At 51.6% G+C, this 18,329-nt stretch overlaps 1 protein-coding gene across 1 annotated transcript; it reads right to left on the bottom strand.

The window, feature by feature from the left end:
- Positions 1-123: 123 nt before the first annotated feature.
- LOC117848427 (zinc finger CCCH domain-containing protein 33) lies at positions 124-2,447 on the bottom strand. Its single transcript, XM_034729833.2, has one exon. The coding sequence runs from the start codon at positions 2,238-2,240 to the stop codon at positions 459-461; it is 1,782 nt and encodes a 593-aa protein (XP_034585724.1). The 5' UTR covers positions 2,241-2,447; the 3' UTR covers positions 124-458.
- Positions 2,448-18,329: the final 15,882 nt, after the last annotated feature.

The raw sequence follows: 18,329 nt of genomic DNA, 5'->3' as shown, positions 1-18,329 counted from the left end.
AGGAAGATATGCTCAGAGAAGAATCAGGAATATGTACTGATACACAAGTCCATGAGAAGTGTACTGCAGATAAGCATGGAATTTCTCGTAGTGTTTGTCAATTTTCACAAGGCAGAAAGCACATGAATCAAATCTTGCTGCTCTCCACATATCATACATATATATCAGAGTAGAGTAAATAAACTCTTGTTTGTATTCATGTGTACATCTATTTATAAAACCGTTGAGAGGAGAAATTAAAGAAAGGAGGGAGTAAATATTGGCTGTTCTTCATCAATATAAAGCTCCCTTTGGGTATCTCCACGCTTTCTTGTTGATGAACAAATATTATTGTGAACAGCCTATATGTACTAAAAAAACATCTCATATGAATCGAATTAAGCAAACAAAGGGGAAAAAATAATTGAAGGAAAGAACTTTGGTCAGCTAGATGCTATGAGCCATGGATGATCGATGAATTAGGCCACCATCTGCTCCTGCTCCGGCCACTGCGCAAATATGTCGCCGGCGTGGCCGTCCTTGACAAGAGAGTTCACCCATGAGACGTCTGGCTCGGCGGGGGTCGGCACCGGCGCCGGGGATTGCCCGCGGAAAGCGAACGACGCGGACTTGCGGAACTTGTGGAGCTCGTCGCCCTGGACGCCCCAGTCCAGCTTGCCGTCCGGCGATCCCCAGTCGGAGAGCATGGACGGAGCGCCGGTGGTGGGCTGCGACATGAGCGAGCGGGCGGCTGGCGCGCGGCCGCCGCGGTCGATGAAGCTCTGGCTGCGCTTGGCGAACGCCGAGGCGCGGGAGCTCATGATGGCCTTGGCCATGGAGTGGTCGAGCCCGAACGCGGTGTTGGCGCCCACCATGGGCGAGGTGGGCATGTGCAGCTGCGCGTCCGCCATGGAGTTGTACGCCGGCATGTCGCCGGCCTGCTTCAGCGACAGCGCGTGCAGCTGGGACAGCATGGCCGGGTCGACGGAGCCGAGCAGGTCCGTGTAGTCCGGCACGGCCCTGGCGGGCGCCGCGGCGGGCAGCGGCGAGCCGATCCCGCCGGCGGAGCCCCAGCTGGCCCTCGGCGACGACACCTTGTCGAAGAGCTTCTGCTGGTACTGGTCCAGAGCGAGCAGCTCGAGGTCGAAGTCCAGCTCCCGGCCGGCGAGCGCGGTCTTGAGCCTGCTAGCCGGGGAGGAGGGCCACGCGGCGGGGTTGAGCATGCCGCCCATGTCGAGTCCGTTGGGCGGCGAGGAGCGCGGCGACGACACGGCGGGCTGCATGCCGACGGAGACCGCGGAGGGGTTGACGGCGCGGAGCTCCTCGGGCTTGTGTGCGAAGAAGCAGATGCGGCGCGCGCAGCCGACTTCGTCCTTGCAGAGGCGGGTGCGGTACTGCGCCGGGTGGAGCCAGCACTCGAAGACGCCGTGCGCGTACTCGCAGTTGTCCCCCTTGCGGCAGGCGCCGCCCTTGCGGAACTCGGGGCAGGGGACGCAGCTGTAGGAGTAGCGGCGCGGGTCGCGGCGGCGCGCGTTCTCGCCGGGGTGCACGAAGGGGCACTCGGTCCAGTCGTGGGAGTAGGCGCGGGAGCAGGGCTTCACCTTGAAGCTGTACATGCGGAACTCGTCGGTGCTGAAGAGGCCGGTCTTGAGGTCCGGGAGCGTGAGGTCGGGCGGGTACTCCTTCCTCGGCTCCGGGGCGAGGGGAGGCGAGGCGGACTTCTTGGGGGAAGACGACGGCGACGCCGCGGGGGACTTGAGGAGCACGCGGAGCGCCCTGTCCCTCTCGGCAGCGGCGTTTGCGCGCGGGAGGAGGTCCCCGGCGCGGAGGCCCGAGAAAGCGAGCGCGTCCGCGGACGCGCCCGCGGCGAGGAGGAGGTGCGCGGCCGCGACGGCGCCCGCGGCGCCGCCCGCCGCGGCGAGGTGGAGCGGCGTGGCGCCGTCCGTGGGCGACGCGCGCGCCGCCTCCGCCGGCGCGGCGGACAGCACGTACGCAAGCACCCCCGTGCTCCCGTAGAGCGCGGCGACCATGGCCGGCGTGCGCACCTCGAGGCGCAGCCGGGCACCCGACGCGGCGGATGGCCCGTACCACTGGCACGAGGCGTCCAAGGCCGAGACTTTGTCGTCCTCCACGGCGCGCCTGAACGCCACGAGGTCGTCCGCCGCCGCCAGCTCCAGGAGCAGCGCCGCCATCACCGCCGATTCCTTGGCCGTCGCCGCCGGCAGCGGCGGGGTCGACGGCTTGCGAGGTCCGGAGCACATACTGAAGTAGTTATCACAACAAGACGCGTTCTTGGCGAGCGTTCTCGGTCAGAGGTAAGGGAGGATCAACGACCCCAGCGCTTGATTGCTTGCTTGGTGCTTCCTGGTTCGGTTAGCGGACGGACCACGCGGTGGTGAGGGGTGGAGGGAGGTGGGTGGGTTGAGGAGGAAGGGAAGAGAGCGGGAGGGTATTTGTAGAGGGAGGTGGGGGATGAGAATAATGGAGGATGGCCGGGGAGAAAAGGCGGGGCCGGGGTGGGGCTGAAAGAGATAAGGAAGTAGGACAGGAAGCAGCTCGGATGGTCTCTCTCCCTCTCTTCCTCACCTCTCCCTCTCATCAGTCGAGTCATCACTCTCTCTCTCATCTCTCATCTCTCCGTGTGTGTGTGTGGCTTTCGCAATCGTTTGTTTTGTTCGCGGAGAGAGGAAAAATAAAAAGGAGGGAGATTTAATTAATTATTTGCTGGGGTTTGCTTTGGATTGTTTTCTGGTGTCGCCGAGCTCGCGTGGTCAAAAGGCGGACGCGCACAAGTCATCGTTGCTTCTTCCTCCCTTCCTTTTTTTCTCGGTTTTTATTTTATTTTTCTGGGGTTGCTGTCGTCCTCTCCAGCCTCAGTGCCTCACCTCCCCCATGCCGGAACAGAGCTGAATGAATGATTTTGGTGTTGAAAAAACATTTTTGTTTTTGCCTTTTTTAAGGTGGAGGAGTTGGAGCTGTGGGTACCTGTTGCCATGGGATGAGGTACACATGTTTCTCTGGCAGGGAACATCTCGTCGGACGGCACGACCTCACTAAAGAAACATCACGGAGTACAGTACTCCTTCCGTCCAAAAAAACGCAAGATAGTAGTAATGCTAAAAGTTTAAAATACTTCTAATAATTTCACTTAATCGAATGGATTATCGAGTAGAATTAATTATGCATGCACGCTTGCAGTAATTGTTGAACCTATTAGCCTTCCTTATTTAGCGAGTATAGCTCAGGCGTTGATGGTGGGAGTATGCTCAATTCATTAACTGAACCAGAAAGTATTATGAGGGTCTTTGTTAGATTACCTGACACTCTTTATGGGACAAATTTTGAAGGTTAAACGAACATTCTTTGTGGGACGGAGGGAGTAGTAATTTAATAATTTTTTTTGAGTTAGATGGTAGATGAAACCTGAAATACCTCGTACTAATTACTTGTTGATTCGCATGTGCACGTCGGTCAATGTAAGATTTGTTTCAAAGACACATTTATGGTATAGATGGATATTTTTCATGCAATTTTAGTACCTACTCAGAAGGAACAAAAGTTATTTGCATGTGTTAATTTGGAAACGTAGAGCTTGGTTGCAGTTGACTCAAAATACTAGCTTGTGACCAAATTAGAACCTAGAGACAAACATGGCCGCTCTCTATTTCCAGCGCTTACAAAAGTGGAAGATGGGCAACCCATAGCTGAAGACCTGAACGAAGTTGGCCCGAATTTGTTCCATGCAGGCACGGCAGCACTTGGCGTCATGTTGTTTTGCATATGGAATACAAACCTAAACCACCCCCAATGTAAATCCGTAGAGCTGCTGCTTCTTTTCCATCATAATTAAAGAACAGACACCAAAACATAGAAGCAGTAGGTTTTCTAGAAACATGCACATGCCACATATAAGCGACCCACTTCTAAACTTTTTTATTTGAATATAACACATAATCTTTGATCCATAGAACTTCTATTGTTTCCCCACTGATAGTATCAAAACCAATAACGTATTCTTGAACCCACATTTCATCCCACCAGGATGTTTTTCTTGTTATTTGCAGTTTTGCATTGACATGTGCCTAAGTTAATAAGCAATGCCAAGCAAAGCTAGTGGAAATTCAGCACATCCAACACACAGAGGTGTGATTAGGTTTAATATATTGGGATGTTATTTGAGCCCATTTCATCTAAATTAATGGGGTTGAAATACACTAATCTCAGCTATGTGTAGTTTCGATGATTGAGTTAAAGTGAATTACGAAGAAAGGGGTTACACGACTCTTTCCCCACCATAATAATAGTACAAATATCACACGCATGTATGTCACATCCTGAAATTTTTAGATTTCAAGATGTGATTAGAAAGAACAATTAAACAATGATTTTCTCATAATTTTAAAAATTTTCTAACTTTTATCTTCTTGACAGGAAATTTAGTCTAGGAAAAACAATTGGTTATTTTTTAATATTAAATAAAGTTGCTCTTTGTGTGTTGCATTCATGCCGATACATCTTGGTGTTTCTTGAGTGCAAAGATTTTAAAAATGTGTTTAGATGACGATTAGATCTTCCTGATAATTTTCCAGAATTTTTCAAAATTTGCTACGGATGTGACATGTATACTGTGAAATGTGGTACTAATGCACTATCAGGGGAGTTTGAGATGGAAAATGTACTTGCCCTTGCACATGTATATAGAAAAGGTCGCCGCGCTGTGCATCCGTGTTCCTTTACCATGTACCCGTAGCACGAGCGCCGGAGCGCGTGTGCTCGCAGCACGTGACTGCAAGCTACCCCTGGCAAAAATGCCCCACGGGGCCTGCTGCGACTGCGAGACACGGAGCAGGAAGCCGCAGGCGGACGCGACGCCATGGATTGGATTATTCCATTCCAGCCAGAGGGCAACGAGGTTCACGCGTGCGCCCACTGTGCGGCCGCGGCACCTCACGCCGTTCCGTTACCTCTCTGCTCTCACCACCCCAACGCGAGATCCGTCACCGCTGGCGTGCGCCGGCAGGCCGTGGTGCGATGGGTCCCGCCCGCCGGATGCCGACAGCGGAACCCGGGAGCGCCACGTCACCGCCCCTTGCCGGCAAATATCGGGCGCCCGGGGGGCACACGTGGCGCGCTCCACTTGGCCTTGACTTTCTTGCCAGGCGCAGCGCACACCCTCCGTCTCGTACCCCCTCTGGCACCCACGCGCGTGGTGTCGTCCGGGCCCGCGATCAGTGAGAGTGGTCAGCACAGGGATGGGTGGGTGAGTTCTGGAGCTTTTTAAGGGTGTCGTGGTGGTGGGCCCCGCGCGGTGGCTTTCCGGGTCAGTCTTCCACTGCGCCCTCCCGCGCCGCCTTCGCCTTTTGCGGTTAGCGGGATGGGTTTGTGTTTCCCCATCGCGACCGCGTCAACGCACGCGCTCCTTCCTTTTGTTTAAGCTTCCTGGATGACAGAGGAGAAGAGGGATCGTGATGGCTGGCTGGCGCTGGATCATATCCGATCTGGGAGACAATAGTGTAATCCGCGCGTTTTGTTTCCTCGATCGAGCTCGGTTTAGCCTCCCGATGATGATTAAAAAAAGAAGACAGCAGCAATTTATCAAGTGGGTTAAGATCACTGAACTAAGGTCAGTCTCTCCTAGGCTATCTGTTGGTTGATAATCCAAATTCCTAACCATATACCCAAACCCAATATCTTTTATATTGCTTCCTATCCACTTTTATTTTTTCCTATCGATATTTTGCAACCTAGCTCGTCCCTGCTCCATGTGTCTATAGTGGTACTTCTATCGTTAAGTTAGCGGATGCCACTGTTTAATTTGAGGGTGATAGTAGGTCCTCGCCTATTGTCCTCCTACCATTACCATCATTCGTACCCTTTCCTATCTTGCTGCATAAAGTGGTACCGTGATCATCTTGTTGCACCATCATGCCACTTGTCTAGCTAGGCCTTATGCATTGGACGGATCTAAGTGTATTTTTTCTATATTTTCGGGTGAATCCATCATGAAAAATCTTGATGTGCTAAAAGGAAAACCATAACCGGCAGGAGTTAGTGTTAAGATAATACTCGAGCAACGTGTGTTTTTTGTTTTTTTAGGGTCAACGGGAGGAGATCCCCACCTCTTTACACTTCTGTTTTCAGCAGAGAAAACTAGGAAAAAGGAAGGGGTTTCAGTTGCAGTTCGTTTTACATTGAGTTAAACAGAGAACACCATGCTTCAACTACGGTTCGATCTTCTTGTTTGAAACGCTAGCTCCAAAGGCGAGCTCCGTCTCTGCAGGATAGCCAGAACCTTGAGTGAGACGGATGAATTTGTTGGAACACAAGATCATTCCTTTGCTTCCATAGCATCCAGCTGACAAGGAGAAGAAAGGCAAAGAACTAGCGGGCTGGGACTGTTGTCGGACGGGCAACAGTCCAGAAATGCTTCACAAAGGCGCCCGCGGTTTGAATTCCCAGCGATCCCCAGATGTGCGACGCCAAATGACACTGAAAGATGATGTGATCGCAGTCCTCGACCTGGCCACATAGCTCACATGAAGAACTTTCAAGGATGTGCTTCATGATGAGATTATCGTGACTCTGAATGCGCCCTTGCACTAGCAACCATCCGAAGAACTGGACGCGGGGAGGGGCACGGTTGCGCCAGATGAAATTGGCAAAGGTGGAAGGGGATGAACTCGCTGAGATCATAAGCTTCGAGTAAACCTCTGCAGAAGACAAGTTAGTGTTGTTTTGGCTGAAGGGGTAAAGTCGCCGATCATCACCATCACGGAGGGAGACATGAGCAAGCAAGTCGTTTATCTTCACAAGTTCTTAAGTAGCCTGGACTGACAATCATGGAGGTAGGTGCAATTCCAATCCATCGGTCATCACCTGTGCCACCATCATGCTCTCGTCAACTGCATGAGTTAGGAGCAATGGGAACATGTCGCTGAGCCGGCATGCAGATAGCCAGCGATCGCGCCAGAAGCTAGTAGTTAAGCTGTTAGATATTGCAAAGCAGGTGATTGCCTGATACACAGGGAGCAGATCCTGCATATCCTTCCAGTGTGGACCGCTGATGTCACCGTGGAAATCGGCCAGGTGAACAAGGCCGCAGACCCATCGTGCCCGGGATGAGCGTCGGGGTAGTGGAGCCGGTGAAGTAACTTGAGGAGCAGACTTTTGTTCTACATAGCAAGATCCTTGAGCCTAAGCCCACCATGTTCCTTCGATTGGCATGCCTTTTCCCATACAACCAAGCATTGGGTGCCACTGCCTTTGTCTTTTCCAGACCACAAGAACTGCCTCCGACGGTTGTCAAGAGCTTCAATGGTGCCGGGGGAAGAAGGATTACCGACATAGCATAAGTGAAGCTGTTGTTCGCCACGCTATTGATTAGCACAGCTCTTCCCGTTGCATTTTGGAGTGAAGCTCACCATCCGCTGAGTTGCCTGTCTACCTTTGCAATCAGCGGGCTGAAAGCCGACAGCCGGAGCTTTTCATGCGACAGCGGCAATCCCACGTAAGTTTGGGGGAAGCTATCAAGCTTGCACCCAAGAATGCCCTGGAAAATTTTGGCTGAGGAGCTGGATACATGCATAGGTACCATAGTGCTCTGTGGAAAATTATTTGCAGGCCAGATGCCGCTTAGAATCGGTCCAGAACCTGCTTGAGCGCAGTCAGTCCATCCTGATCAGCTTTGAGTAGTAGCAATGTGTCATCTATGTATTGTAGCACTAGACATATTTGGCCTGGTGCAGCAGGGTGGGGTATCCATGAGTCAGCCTTGATTATCTGTTGCAAGACGTCGGCCACCAGGAGGAAAAGATATGGAGACAAAGGATCACCTTGCCGCAATCCTCTCCCATAGGCGAACCAGGGACTAGGAACTCCGTTAACAAGAACAACGAGCTTTGAGGTTTCCAGCAGGTTGGCGATCCAGCTGATCCACAAAGATAGGAAGCCTCTGCCTCCATGACAGCGGCTAGACTTGCCCAGTTTAGAGAGTTGAACGCCTTGGGAAAAATCCAATTTTAGCACCAAAGTTGGGAGCTTGCGGCGTTGGCAGCATTGCACTAGTTCCATGGCATAAACGAAGTTTTCAGAGATGGAGCACCCTTTGATGAACCCCATTTGATTTGGGTCGATGAGGCGTGGGATTTGGCACTGGAGCCTTGTTGTCAGCATTTTGGAAACGATCTTCAAAGAGCAGTTTCATAGGCAGATCAGTCGATAATCATCATCGGGCGCCAAGGCGGTAGCAAGCTTGGGGATCATGACAATATGAGACCGATTCAGGCGCTCGAGCTCACCTTCACCATTCTGGAACGCCCACGCCAGCTACATGACTGCTGGCGACACGGTTTGCCATGCTGCCATGTAGAAAGCTGGTCCAAAGCCGTCGGGTCCAGGAGAGTTGTACCGGTTCATGGACCGCACGGCGGTGTTCGCCTCTGACTCCATGAACAGCGTTAGCAGCGGGGCCACGTACACCTTCTCCACGCCAGCGTAGAGAGCATCAAGGTCGACGGTGTCCGTGTTCGTGGGGCGCGCCCGTAGGAGATCTTGCAAGTGGGCAGTGAGCATCGACGTCTTGTCGTGGTGGGAGGACACCACAACCCCATCGACGGACAATGCTCAGATGTTGTTGCGGTGTAAGCGTTGCGTAGCTTGCTCGTGGAAGAAGTTGTTGTTCGCGTCTCCTTCACGGATCGCGCGGTACTTGCCGCGCTGCTTCCAGTATGCCGCGCGTTCGTGCATGACGAGCGCCAACCTATCCTGGCAATCGCGGGGCAGTAGAATCTCACTTGCAAAAAGGCAACACCCTTCTTCAAGCACATCAAGTAGATAAATTACGAATTTGCAATTTTGGAGGAGTGTTGGGGGAGCTCGCTTACGCCGAGCCCACGCGTTGGACGCGCACCAAACTGCTTTTAGCGAGCTCACCATTGCTGCCGCCACACCGCGTGTTGTAGTAGTGAGCTAGACCGGGAGGATTGTTGGCAAGAAGTCCGAATGCTTGAGCCAAGCGTTTTCATAACGGAAGAGGTTAGCTTTAGGGATCGATGTGGACATACGAAGAAGAATTGGGGTGTGATCGGAAGAAGAATTGGTGTGTGATCGGAGGTTGGTTTTGGGAGAGAGCTGAGGGAGGAATTGGGGAAGGTGTTGCTCATAGGGAGATTGAAGAGGACGCGGTCAAGGCAGGCAAGGGTTGGGGAGCTACGGTGATTCGATCGGGTAAATAGCCGATCCAGGAGTGGGAGGTCAAGGAGGTGGAGCTGTTCAATGGTGGAATTGAACGCATAGCTTAGGTTGGCATTGGAGGTGCCATTGTTGTTCTCAGAGCTATCTCTGGTGAGATTGAAATCCCCAGCCAATGTCCAGCCCTCGGAGGCATGACTAGCGATATCTTCTAATGATTCCAGAAAGGAGGAGGAGTCACGGTGATTTGATGGTGCGTAAACGTTTGTTACTGCAAAAGAGTAATCAGAAGCGGTAGAGGAGAGGATCATCATGAGGGAGTGTTGTCGCGTGAAGGAGGAGGTTAGGGAGAAGATTGAGGAATCCCAGGTAGTAAGAATCCCACCGCGGGTATCATCGGCGTCTGTGTACTGGAACTCGTTCAGATTTGCCGGGAGGAAGCTGCAAACTTTCAAGTGATCAATGTTACAAAGCTTAGTCTCTTGGAAACTGGCAGTTTTTGGGCATGCGGAGGAAACAACATCACGCACGAGAATACACTTGTTGTTGTCACCCAAGCCACGAACATTCCAGGAGTGAAGGGAAAATGAAACGTTGCTAGAGTTCATTGCAACTACGAGAACACCAGGACATTACAAGGGGAGAGCTGACACAACAAACATCGAAAAAGGAAAAAGGTCTAGCTCCAGGGAGGACACAACACAACACAGGGACATTTAGAATGCTAGAGCGAGCTCGGGGTGGGGGGCAACAGAGATCCAAATAAGAGTGCAACTGCTAATAATGGAGAACAAAGCAAAGCGCGCGTTGGCCATCTCAAGTTCAGACATCAAAGCCCGGGAGCACCGAGTTTAGTTGGCGAGTTGTGGTAGTACCAATGTCCAGGATACGATCCAGGGTGCGCACTGTGGCATCGCTAAGGCCCACTCCATCAGCGAGCTTGGCAAGGTCAACTATCGTGATGGGCTTCTTCGTTTTCTCTAGCAGCTTCTTTTTGGCGACATGATTCTTCACAGCCGCGGAGCAAAGGGACAAACTATTCTGGAGCGCTTTGAGTTGTGCCACCTTTGCAGTGGCGTCCACAAACTTGTTGTTGTCTTTGGCAGCTAGACGCGCACTATTTCTAGTATCGGCCCTAGCCCGCCCTGGAGCTGGTCCGCTGTTAGGGGGCAGGGTGTCACGGCGCAACGGTGCAACTTGAGCCGATGGTGGGAGGGAAGCTGTTGTTTCCGGTTGGGGGGAGGCTGTGGGGGTGAGAAGTGCATGGGCATGTCGGACTGGGTGGCATTCTCGCTCGCGTGCCAGGTGAGCAACATGACCGAGTGTGCACGGCAGGTGCTATCAGCGGGAACGACAAAGTGTGGTAGGTGGGTTATGATCAGGAGAGGAGGTAGGCATGGCATGGGGAAGGTGTTGATAAAGCCATGGAAAAGAATGGCAACGCCGAGGAAAACGACGGGGTGAAGTGGCACTGCTTGTTGCAGAGGGGCGTGCGGTGCGTGGCCGGGTGCGGGCGTGCGGTGCATGGCCAGGTGCGGCTTGTGGGGGTATGTGCTCATTGCCCGGAGCGTGCCCGGGTGCAGGTGGTGGCGGTGGGGCTAGACCGAAGAAAGGGATCCACTCCCTAGCAGCGTCGATGTACCGTTCGCGTGGCCAGATTGCAAGGATGCTCTAGCGGATGACAATGCCATGGCCGCTCGGTGTGTGGACGCCGATGCGACTGGGAACATGGGGATGTTGCAGCTCGATGACGAACCTCATGCACGACCGGTCGAAACTAGGGAGGCAAAAGGGGTCGATTTCCAACACGGAGCCAACACATTTGTAGATGTCGCGGACCTTCTCCGGCTCCCAATGCTCCTCCGGCAGGTTCTAGGCCGCGACATGCGTGAGCCAAGCAGGCTCGCGGATGAAACGGTCATCAGTATCCTCCACGCGTTCCAGGCGCACCACCTTTCCATTGAGCCGGATTGGCTGGGCTTGCATTGCTACTTTACGTGCCTCAGTAGAACCAAAGTGTAGGAAAACAACTCCGCGTGAGGAAGGCAGAAGTTGGAAACGGACCTGCGGCACGGCGATGTTGAAAGCAGTGTGGATGAGCGGCGCCGGATTGACAGCCGCGAGAGGCAGCTCCAATTCTACAAACACGAAGCGCGCAACATCCTCCCAGTCCCCTTCTGCAACCCAGATCTCTAGGTAATCCGGGCCAGCCACCAGCTCATCACTCTCCACCGACTCATCTTCTTCCAACGTAGCGTGCACCGAGTCGGCAATTTCCTGAGAAGCGCCACCCGAACTGTCCTCCTCAAAGGCAGCATCCTGTTGGGGTGCCACACTCCGTGCAGCAGGAGCGCCCAACATAGGCGCACGTGGCGAAGGAGTCAACGGAGGGGACCGGGTCGAGGAGCGCGTGCTTGCCGTCGAGGGGGCCCGTTGGCGCGGGGAAGCTCCACCAACCATGCGGATGTCTCTAGCCTTCGGGATGGCATTGTTGGCACTAGGCTGCACAGTGCGCGTGCTGCTTTGGGCCGGTTTCTTCCCTTTGTCCACCGGTTCGCAGAAAAGATCTTCGAGGAAGTAGGAGCCTTCCTCCGGAGCATCGTGAGGGGACGAGAGGGGGAGCAGTTGGTCCACAGAGGGGCCGTTGCTGGAGGATGCAAGCATGTGAAGCACATCAAAAGCGGTGGTGAACGGCGGCAGGTTGAGCGGGGTGGGTGGAGGTGTCGAAGTGGCAGAGGGTGGTGGCGACACGCGCGGGGGGGGGGGGGGGGGGGCGAACGGCACAGCGTTGAGCGGAATGCGAGAAGCAGGGACGGGGATGGTGAGCCGGCGGCATGGTTGGGGTGTTTGCTCGTGCGGGAAAGCCATGGGGCAGCTGTAGCCTCGGTGGCCGGAGCGGCAGCAAAGGCGGCAGCAGACCGGGTCACAACAGTCGTGCACTTGGTGATATCTGGCGAGGCAGCGGTGACTGCCGGGGTGGTGAAGGGGAATGGGTTTAGGGCGGGGTGGAGTTGGGGAGGGCGTTGCTTGGGCTGGGGAGCATGCGGCTAGAAGGTAGGCATTGCCGGGGGAGGGAGCCGGTGGAGTGAAGGCGGACGCGACAGGAGCGACGTGTGTGCGGCGGCCATGCCTGTCAAACTGGCTCCCATCATGTCACGGCAGAGGAAGCAGGCCCTGGTCAGCGCTCGGAGTTAAACCTGTATCCAGGTGAATCTCTTTCCGACGCACCGTTCTATCCCTGGGAGACGCTGTCTTAGCAGTGCCAACAGAAAGGTGGTCTCGAGCTGTGTCCGGGTCCCTCACAGTGAAAGCTGGTGGTTGGCCTTCAGTTATTGCGGCTTCTTTCTCCCGGAGAGTGGGAGCCATTGCTGCAGCTTGAACCTCGGAAGGGTGCAGGCTGAACGTCTGATGGTAGAACTCGAGATGGCCACGCGCAACAAGGAAGTTTACCACAGAAAGAGAGGTGAGCTTAGCTCGGAACACACCGGGCATGATGGCGTGCACACGAATGAGGGCCGGTGGCGCCGTAAGAAGGTAGGAAAGGACCGAAGAAATGTAGGCAGGAGTGAAATGGGACGCGAGAAAAGGAGTGGTGATCCAAAGAAAAGGCATCAGGAGCAGAGGGAAGTGCACCTGGCGTTGTGATGGTGCGGAAATCGTGGGCGGCGGCGAACGCAAGTGGCGTTCGGTGGTGCGTCGTCGGGCGGGCGCGGCGAGGGCGAGAGTGGCTATGGTGAGGTGGTTGGTGACGACGCCAGCGCTAGGTGAGCTAGAGCCGGGGGCGCCCCGCTCGCGATTTTTATTTTAGCGGTATCGAAGCAATACGGTAATCTTTCTTTTGGCAGCATCCAGTAACACAGTTATATGTATACATTGGAACGAAGCAATAGCATATAGTGGAACTCTGGTGACTAACATAAAAGATAACTTTTGCGAAAAGAAAAAAAACAGAGATAATCTCGAGTAGCATGGTTCCTTTACCAACAATTTTTCCAGCACTTGGTCTGATTTCTACCCTACCATGGTCTGTAAACTGTTTAGAGGTAGCAATAAACAGACGTGCACTCCACAGTTGCTACTGGCAAATAATGAGGCGTGCGCATTAGAGAAATGGATTCCACGTGCGGAACTCGATCCACGGAGTAGCAAGCAGGAGTGCAGGACCAGATGTGTACCGTGTACGCTGCATGGATGTCAATAGGTGGCGCAGCCTCAAATTGGTTGTAAAACTAAATGGCCAATTTATGATGAGGACCAGTTTTTATCAGTGGAAGTGGGGTGAGGCTCGCTTGGTTCAAAAGAATCATCGTTCTGTCAAAAACTGACCTTGTCTTCTGTCATTCATAATAGAAGTCTTTATTATTTCGACATCTGCAGAAAGCATGCACTAATAAGGCAAGACACCGGTAATAATATACCTAGAAAACTCGCCATAAATCCTCTAGAGTATTTCTGTTCTCAAATATGTACTGTACCATTTAGAACAAGCTGCCTTCGAACTAATAATTAGCCGGTTCCAAAAGTCTGATTTTCTAGAACGGTGTGATGAGTATTATGGATCGAGACACACGTCGATGTCATCACGATTAATTATTCATAGTTCTGAAATAAAACCAGTTTGAGCAGCTGGAACCTAGTAGAATAACTGCTGCACCCTAACTAACTACATCTCCGATCCATCCTGCAGCCTGCCTGTGTCCGCCCGGCACACGCTAACCGGCTAACGCGCACCGTACCCATCGGGGGTTCAGATGAGGCTGCCGACTGTCGCTGGATGGCTCTACATACGGACCAATGGAAGATCGTGCGGTGGCAAGTCAGCAGCTCATAAAATTGCCTCGCGGACCATCGACACGGACCGAGTCATCTGACGACCTGCAACTTCCCAACCATCCGTCGTTGTCCATGGAGCTAGCTTTCGTCAGAAAACGCTTTGCTAGAAACTACGGAGGAGTAGCACGGTATTCTCGTCAATCGCTCTCACTACAGTTGTTGAGCAAGCTGAGGGCCCACAGCTCAGTGGTTACGAGCAATTGACTGCGTGAAAACATGTGCTGGAGAAACACGTAACGGCTGGTAGACACAAGTGAGTCAAACACAATTTACCTGCTGTGACCCTTATCTGTTGCCTGTAGACGTGCTTCGATCAGAAAGACCGGGACGTACCAGCTCGGTCCGATCTATTCCGATCCATTTCCAGGAAAAAGCTATACTACGTACGTACTAGGCGGCTGTTCACTTGGGCACTTGGCATGGCATCGCATCAGCCAAAATGGAGACAATCGCCGGTCCGTCCGTGGAGTTGTAGAACTTGGTACCGTGCATCATTGCCATATCAGTCATCAGGTGTGTACTCCGGTCTCTCCACTCGATCAGCTGTGTCGACGCTAGAGACGGATTCGATCCCACGCGTCAGATCGCTGCGGTCGTGCCGATCGGACGGTCAGCGAAGGAGGGCACGGTGGTCAGCCGGTCAACGGTCGCCGCGGCGCCCCCTGGCCCTGCTCTTACCCCGCTGCCGCCTCCTCTGCCCGCACCCGCAGATCGACGACCGGTCAACGGTCAAGGCTGCGCGGAGGAAGAATCGGTCTCGCTGCGCGTGGGCCCCCACGGGCACGCGTGCGCCCGGGGGGGGATGCAGGTGAGCTGCGGCTTGCGGTGCGGGGAAACTTCACCCACGCATGATTGGGCTGGAATTGGTGAGCAAGTCAAGCCAGTCACGCGGCAGCGGCAGGGGTCAACACACAGCTCAGTTTTTTGCGTGTGCACAGTAGATTTTATTCTGCGAACAGTAAAAAGTAGCTTACTGGCTCCGGATAAGATAAACCTACTGCTGGCACGGGATTAGTAGTGCACGTCACCGTAATGGCTCCATCAATATGCGCGCGTGCGTGTATACTTTGCATCTGTATGACTTGCTTCAAAAAAAAAAATTCCCACCAAGAGATTAGAGGCCCGGCCGGCTACCTCTCACTCGATCAGTGGGTGCCTCGATCAGCAAGGTTGGAATTATCTTTTATACAGTATTTGATTTCTTTTTTTTCTAAAAAAAAGTTACAGTGCTGTTCCACTTGCTCTTCCGCTGCAGCTCGAGACCTGCGGCACGACCGATGACCCCCTAATCATTGAGCAATCCTAGCTCATATTGTCAGCGGATATGATGGCCCCCTACCAAAAACGATCCCACGGTCAGGTATCTCGGAGCTCAGGTTGTACGTGTTCGGCAGTGCTAGCTAGCTCGCCCTTTCAGATCGGACAGTCTAGTGTCTGTTTCACGGATCGATCGATGCCATCCATGCCTCATGCGATTAGGAGCTAGCAAGCACAAGAAAGGTTATGATCAGTCTGACCGTGCTAGCAGCAGCCTAGGTCAATCAGCTCCAGCAGCAAAACGTGTGAGCAGCCAAAGCAGCGACGATGGTGATGATGAGACCTAACCCAACCCAACGAACAGTGCGTGCGGCCACCTGTTTCCGTGATGTTTTCCGGTCAGCTAGCTAGCTGCTATAGCCACCTGCAGGTATAGGTTGTCTGTGTCTCGTGCGTGATGGAGGAGCCAACCCCACTTCCGTTTTGTGCTGCCGACCTATCTAGCTTTAGCTGCTACTTAGTGGTATCAGCAGCAATCATGGGCGGTTCTTGCGTATGATTATTGGCACTTTCTTCTCCCAACTCCTCCTCCAATTTTTGGTTTCCGGGTGGATTTGGCTTGCATTTTATCCTATCGCCTATTACTTTCTTTCTTCCACGGGAATCGTCTTGTTTCCATCATCACTCATGTACCTATATATATCTATGAATTTAAAAATACTAAAACGATCTAAAATTTAGGATGGAGGAAGCATGTCGACACTGTGCGCATATCATCCACACGAATTCTGTTGGAATTCCTCGCAGCAGCAGCAGCAGGAGGAGGAGCCATGAAAGGGACGGGCACCGATCGAGCAGGCGGCAGAGCGTGCATGCGAACAAGCGCAACTCCGAATCCACCGGCACCGATCGCCTAGCGCGTGGTGACATGGTGATAATGGCGCCGGATTATTTGCGGTGGGGAGTGGAGGCGGGTCACGTCACATCCATCGCGCACCGCCACGGAGACGGCGAGCAGTGGCCTCCTCCTCCCCCTTTGCCCTGCTCGCGCTAGCACTCTGACTCTTTCTTCACGCCGCTCTGGAGCCTCGCGCGCCACACGTGACTCCATCTTCTGGTGGCATCTAATGTCCGGACTCCTTCTTAACCACATAAAAGAAAATGTAATAAATAAAAACACTGTTGTTTGTTACTGAAATGCCCTTTCTGTTCTTGTTTGTGGTGCTTAAGTTTTTCGTCCTTTTTTTGTTTGTGCAGTATTTGTTTGCTGTTTGTCCACTGCAGTGCAGTAAGATTCTGAACGTACTCCTTGGAATTCTACCTTCTTCGTGCATTCGCTGAATGTGAGCTAGGGAAACAATTAAAATTAAAGTAAAAACTAACATTTATCTCAACAACCTTCAGCGAATGAACGAATACCGCCAGTATGTATTTACTAGTAATAAGCATGAAGAAAAATACAAGTCATTGTTAGAAGTGCGTGCATTTGGGGATGTAAGCCAATTATTGGGACGACATGTTTTTGCTCAAGATTCGCACGCAAGGACATATATTTCCCTACCTATTTCGGATCGAAATACGAGCGACGGCATGGATGCCGGCTTGTTTTCTCTTGCTTGGAAGCAAGAAACAGGCTGCATCCCTTTTTTTCTTCCTCTCATCATATGAAGTTGGCTGCAACTGCAAGTGGCGCATACGTTCCTGCAAGTTGTAGCCACTCCCACGCGATATTCTAGAACAACATGATACCGGCCAGAAGTCCAATTCTCACCGTCTCAAAAATAGTGGGGAAGCAGAAAAAGAGAGAGCCAGGAGCCGAATCGCTAGGACGACATCATGAATTTCGATTTTAAAATACACATATATTAGGATTTAAAGAATAATTTCAAAAGATCTATTCATATAACCTCTATACAGTAAGGACGCACGTAACTTAACTAATTGTTAGTTAAAATCCTAATGCAGATGTTTAGTTGAATTCGTAACTTATGTTGAATTCGCTAAGCTCGGTCGAGAATGGCATCATCATCGTCATCATGTTAGGTGTATATTACTCCATCAGTCCCAAATTACTATTCGTTTTGACTTTTCTATATATATATATATATATATATATATATATATATATATCAAATATGCAATGCGTGCTTCCTAAGTTAATTTGTATCTTCCACCTACCACGTAAAACCACCTAGCATATAAATCCCACCAGACTGCATGCATGCATGTATGGAATCTTTTGTAGGTTCGAATCTTTGAAACAAATTTTCTCCTAAACCGTAACCCGATTGACAAATCATTTATTGACTAAAAAAATATTCTTAACAAAACTAGATCCAATATGAATATATTTTTTACCATTTAAGCGAGCCTATGTACTACCGATTGCAACTCGGTCTACTACAGAGTTGCAACTAGTTATAACTCTGTGTATTATTTGCATCTGGTCACAATAATCATATCAAGTTGCAATTTTGAGTTGCAATCGTACCTTGTTGCAACCAGAGTACCAACCGTTAACTAGTTACAATCAGTAGTAGCTGGTTGCAATTAGGTAGTAACTGGTTGCAATTCAATTCAGTAGGAAGTATATCTGGGTGCAATTAGAGTAGCAACTGGGTTGCAATGAGTATTAAATAATTGCAATCATAAGTACAAGTGCTAAACAACAATTGAGTTGCAGACGTTCTTGCAATTTGAAGTACTACTTAGTTGCAATTATATACTTAAAAAAAACTTCGTCAAACATAGCCTTCATCGATCTCGTTGTGTTAAGCATATTTTTTCCCCAACAAACTGCTTCAAACGGATCTAAAATCAGATCTGCTATTTAGGAGATATCGCATTCTTTCATTTCTAATCAAGAAAAGATTCTCTACATGCATGCTTCCTGGTGGGTGGGTTGAGCTGTGAGGTGGCGTCACTTGGTTGGTTGTCAAGTTGCATTTAGGTTGTAGACGTTCTTGCAACTCAATGTATAGCTTAGTTGCAATTACATACTTAAAAAAACTTCTTGAAATATAGCCTTTGTGGATCTCGTTGTGTTAAGCACATTTTTTCAAACAACCTAC

The sequence above is a fragment of the Setaria viridis genome, chromosome 3 (assembly GCF_005286985.2).
Source record: "Setaria viridis chromosome 3, Setaria_viridis_v4.0, whole genome shotgun sequence".
Classification (NCBI taxonomy): domain Eukaryota; kingdom Viridiplantae; phylum Streptophyta; class Magnoliopsida; order Poales; family Poaceae; genus Setaria; species Setaria viridis.
Note: the sequence above shows the minus strand (reverse complement) of the source record. Positions and strands in the feature narration are given on the sequence as shown.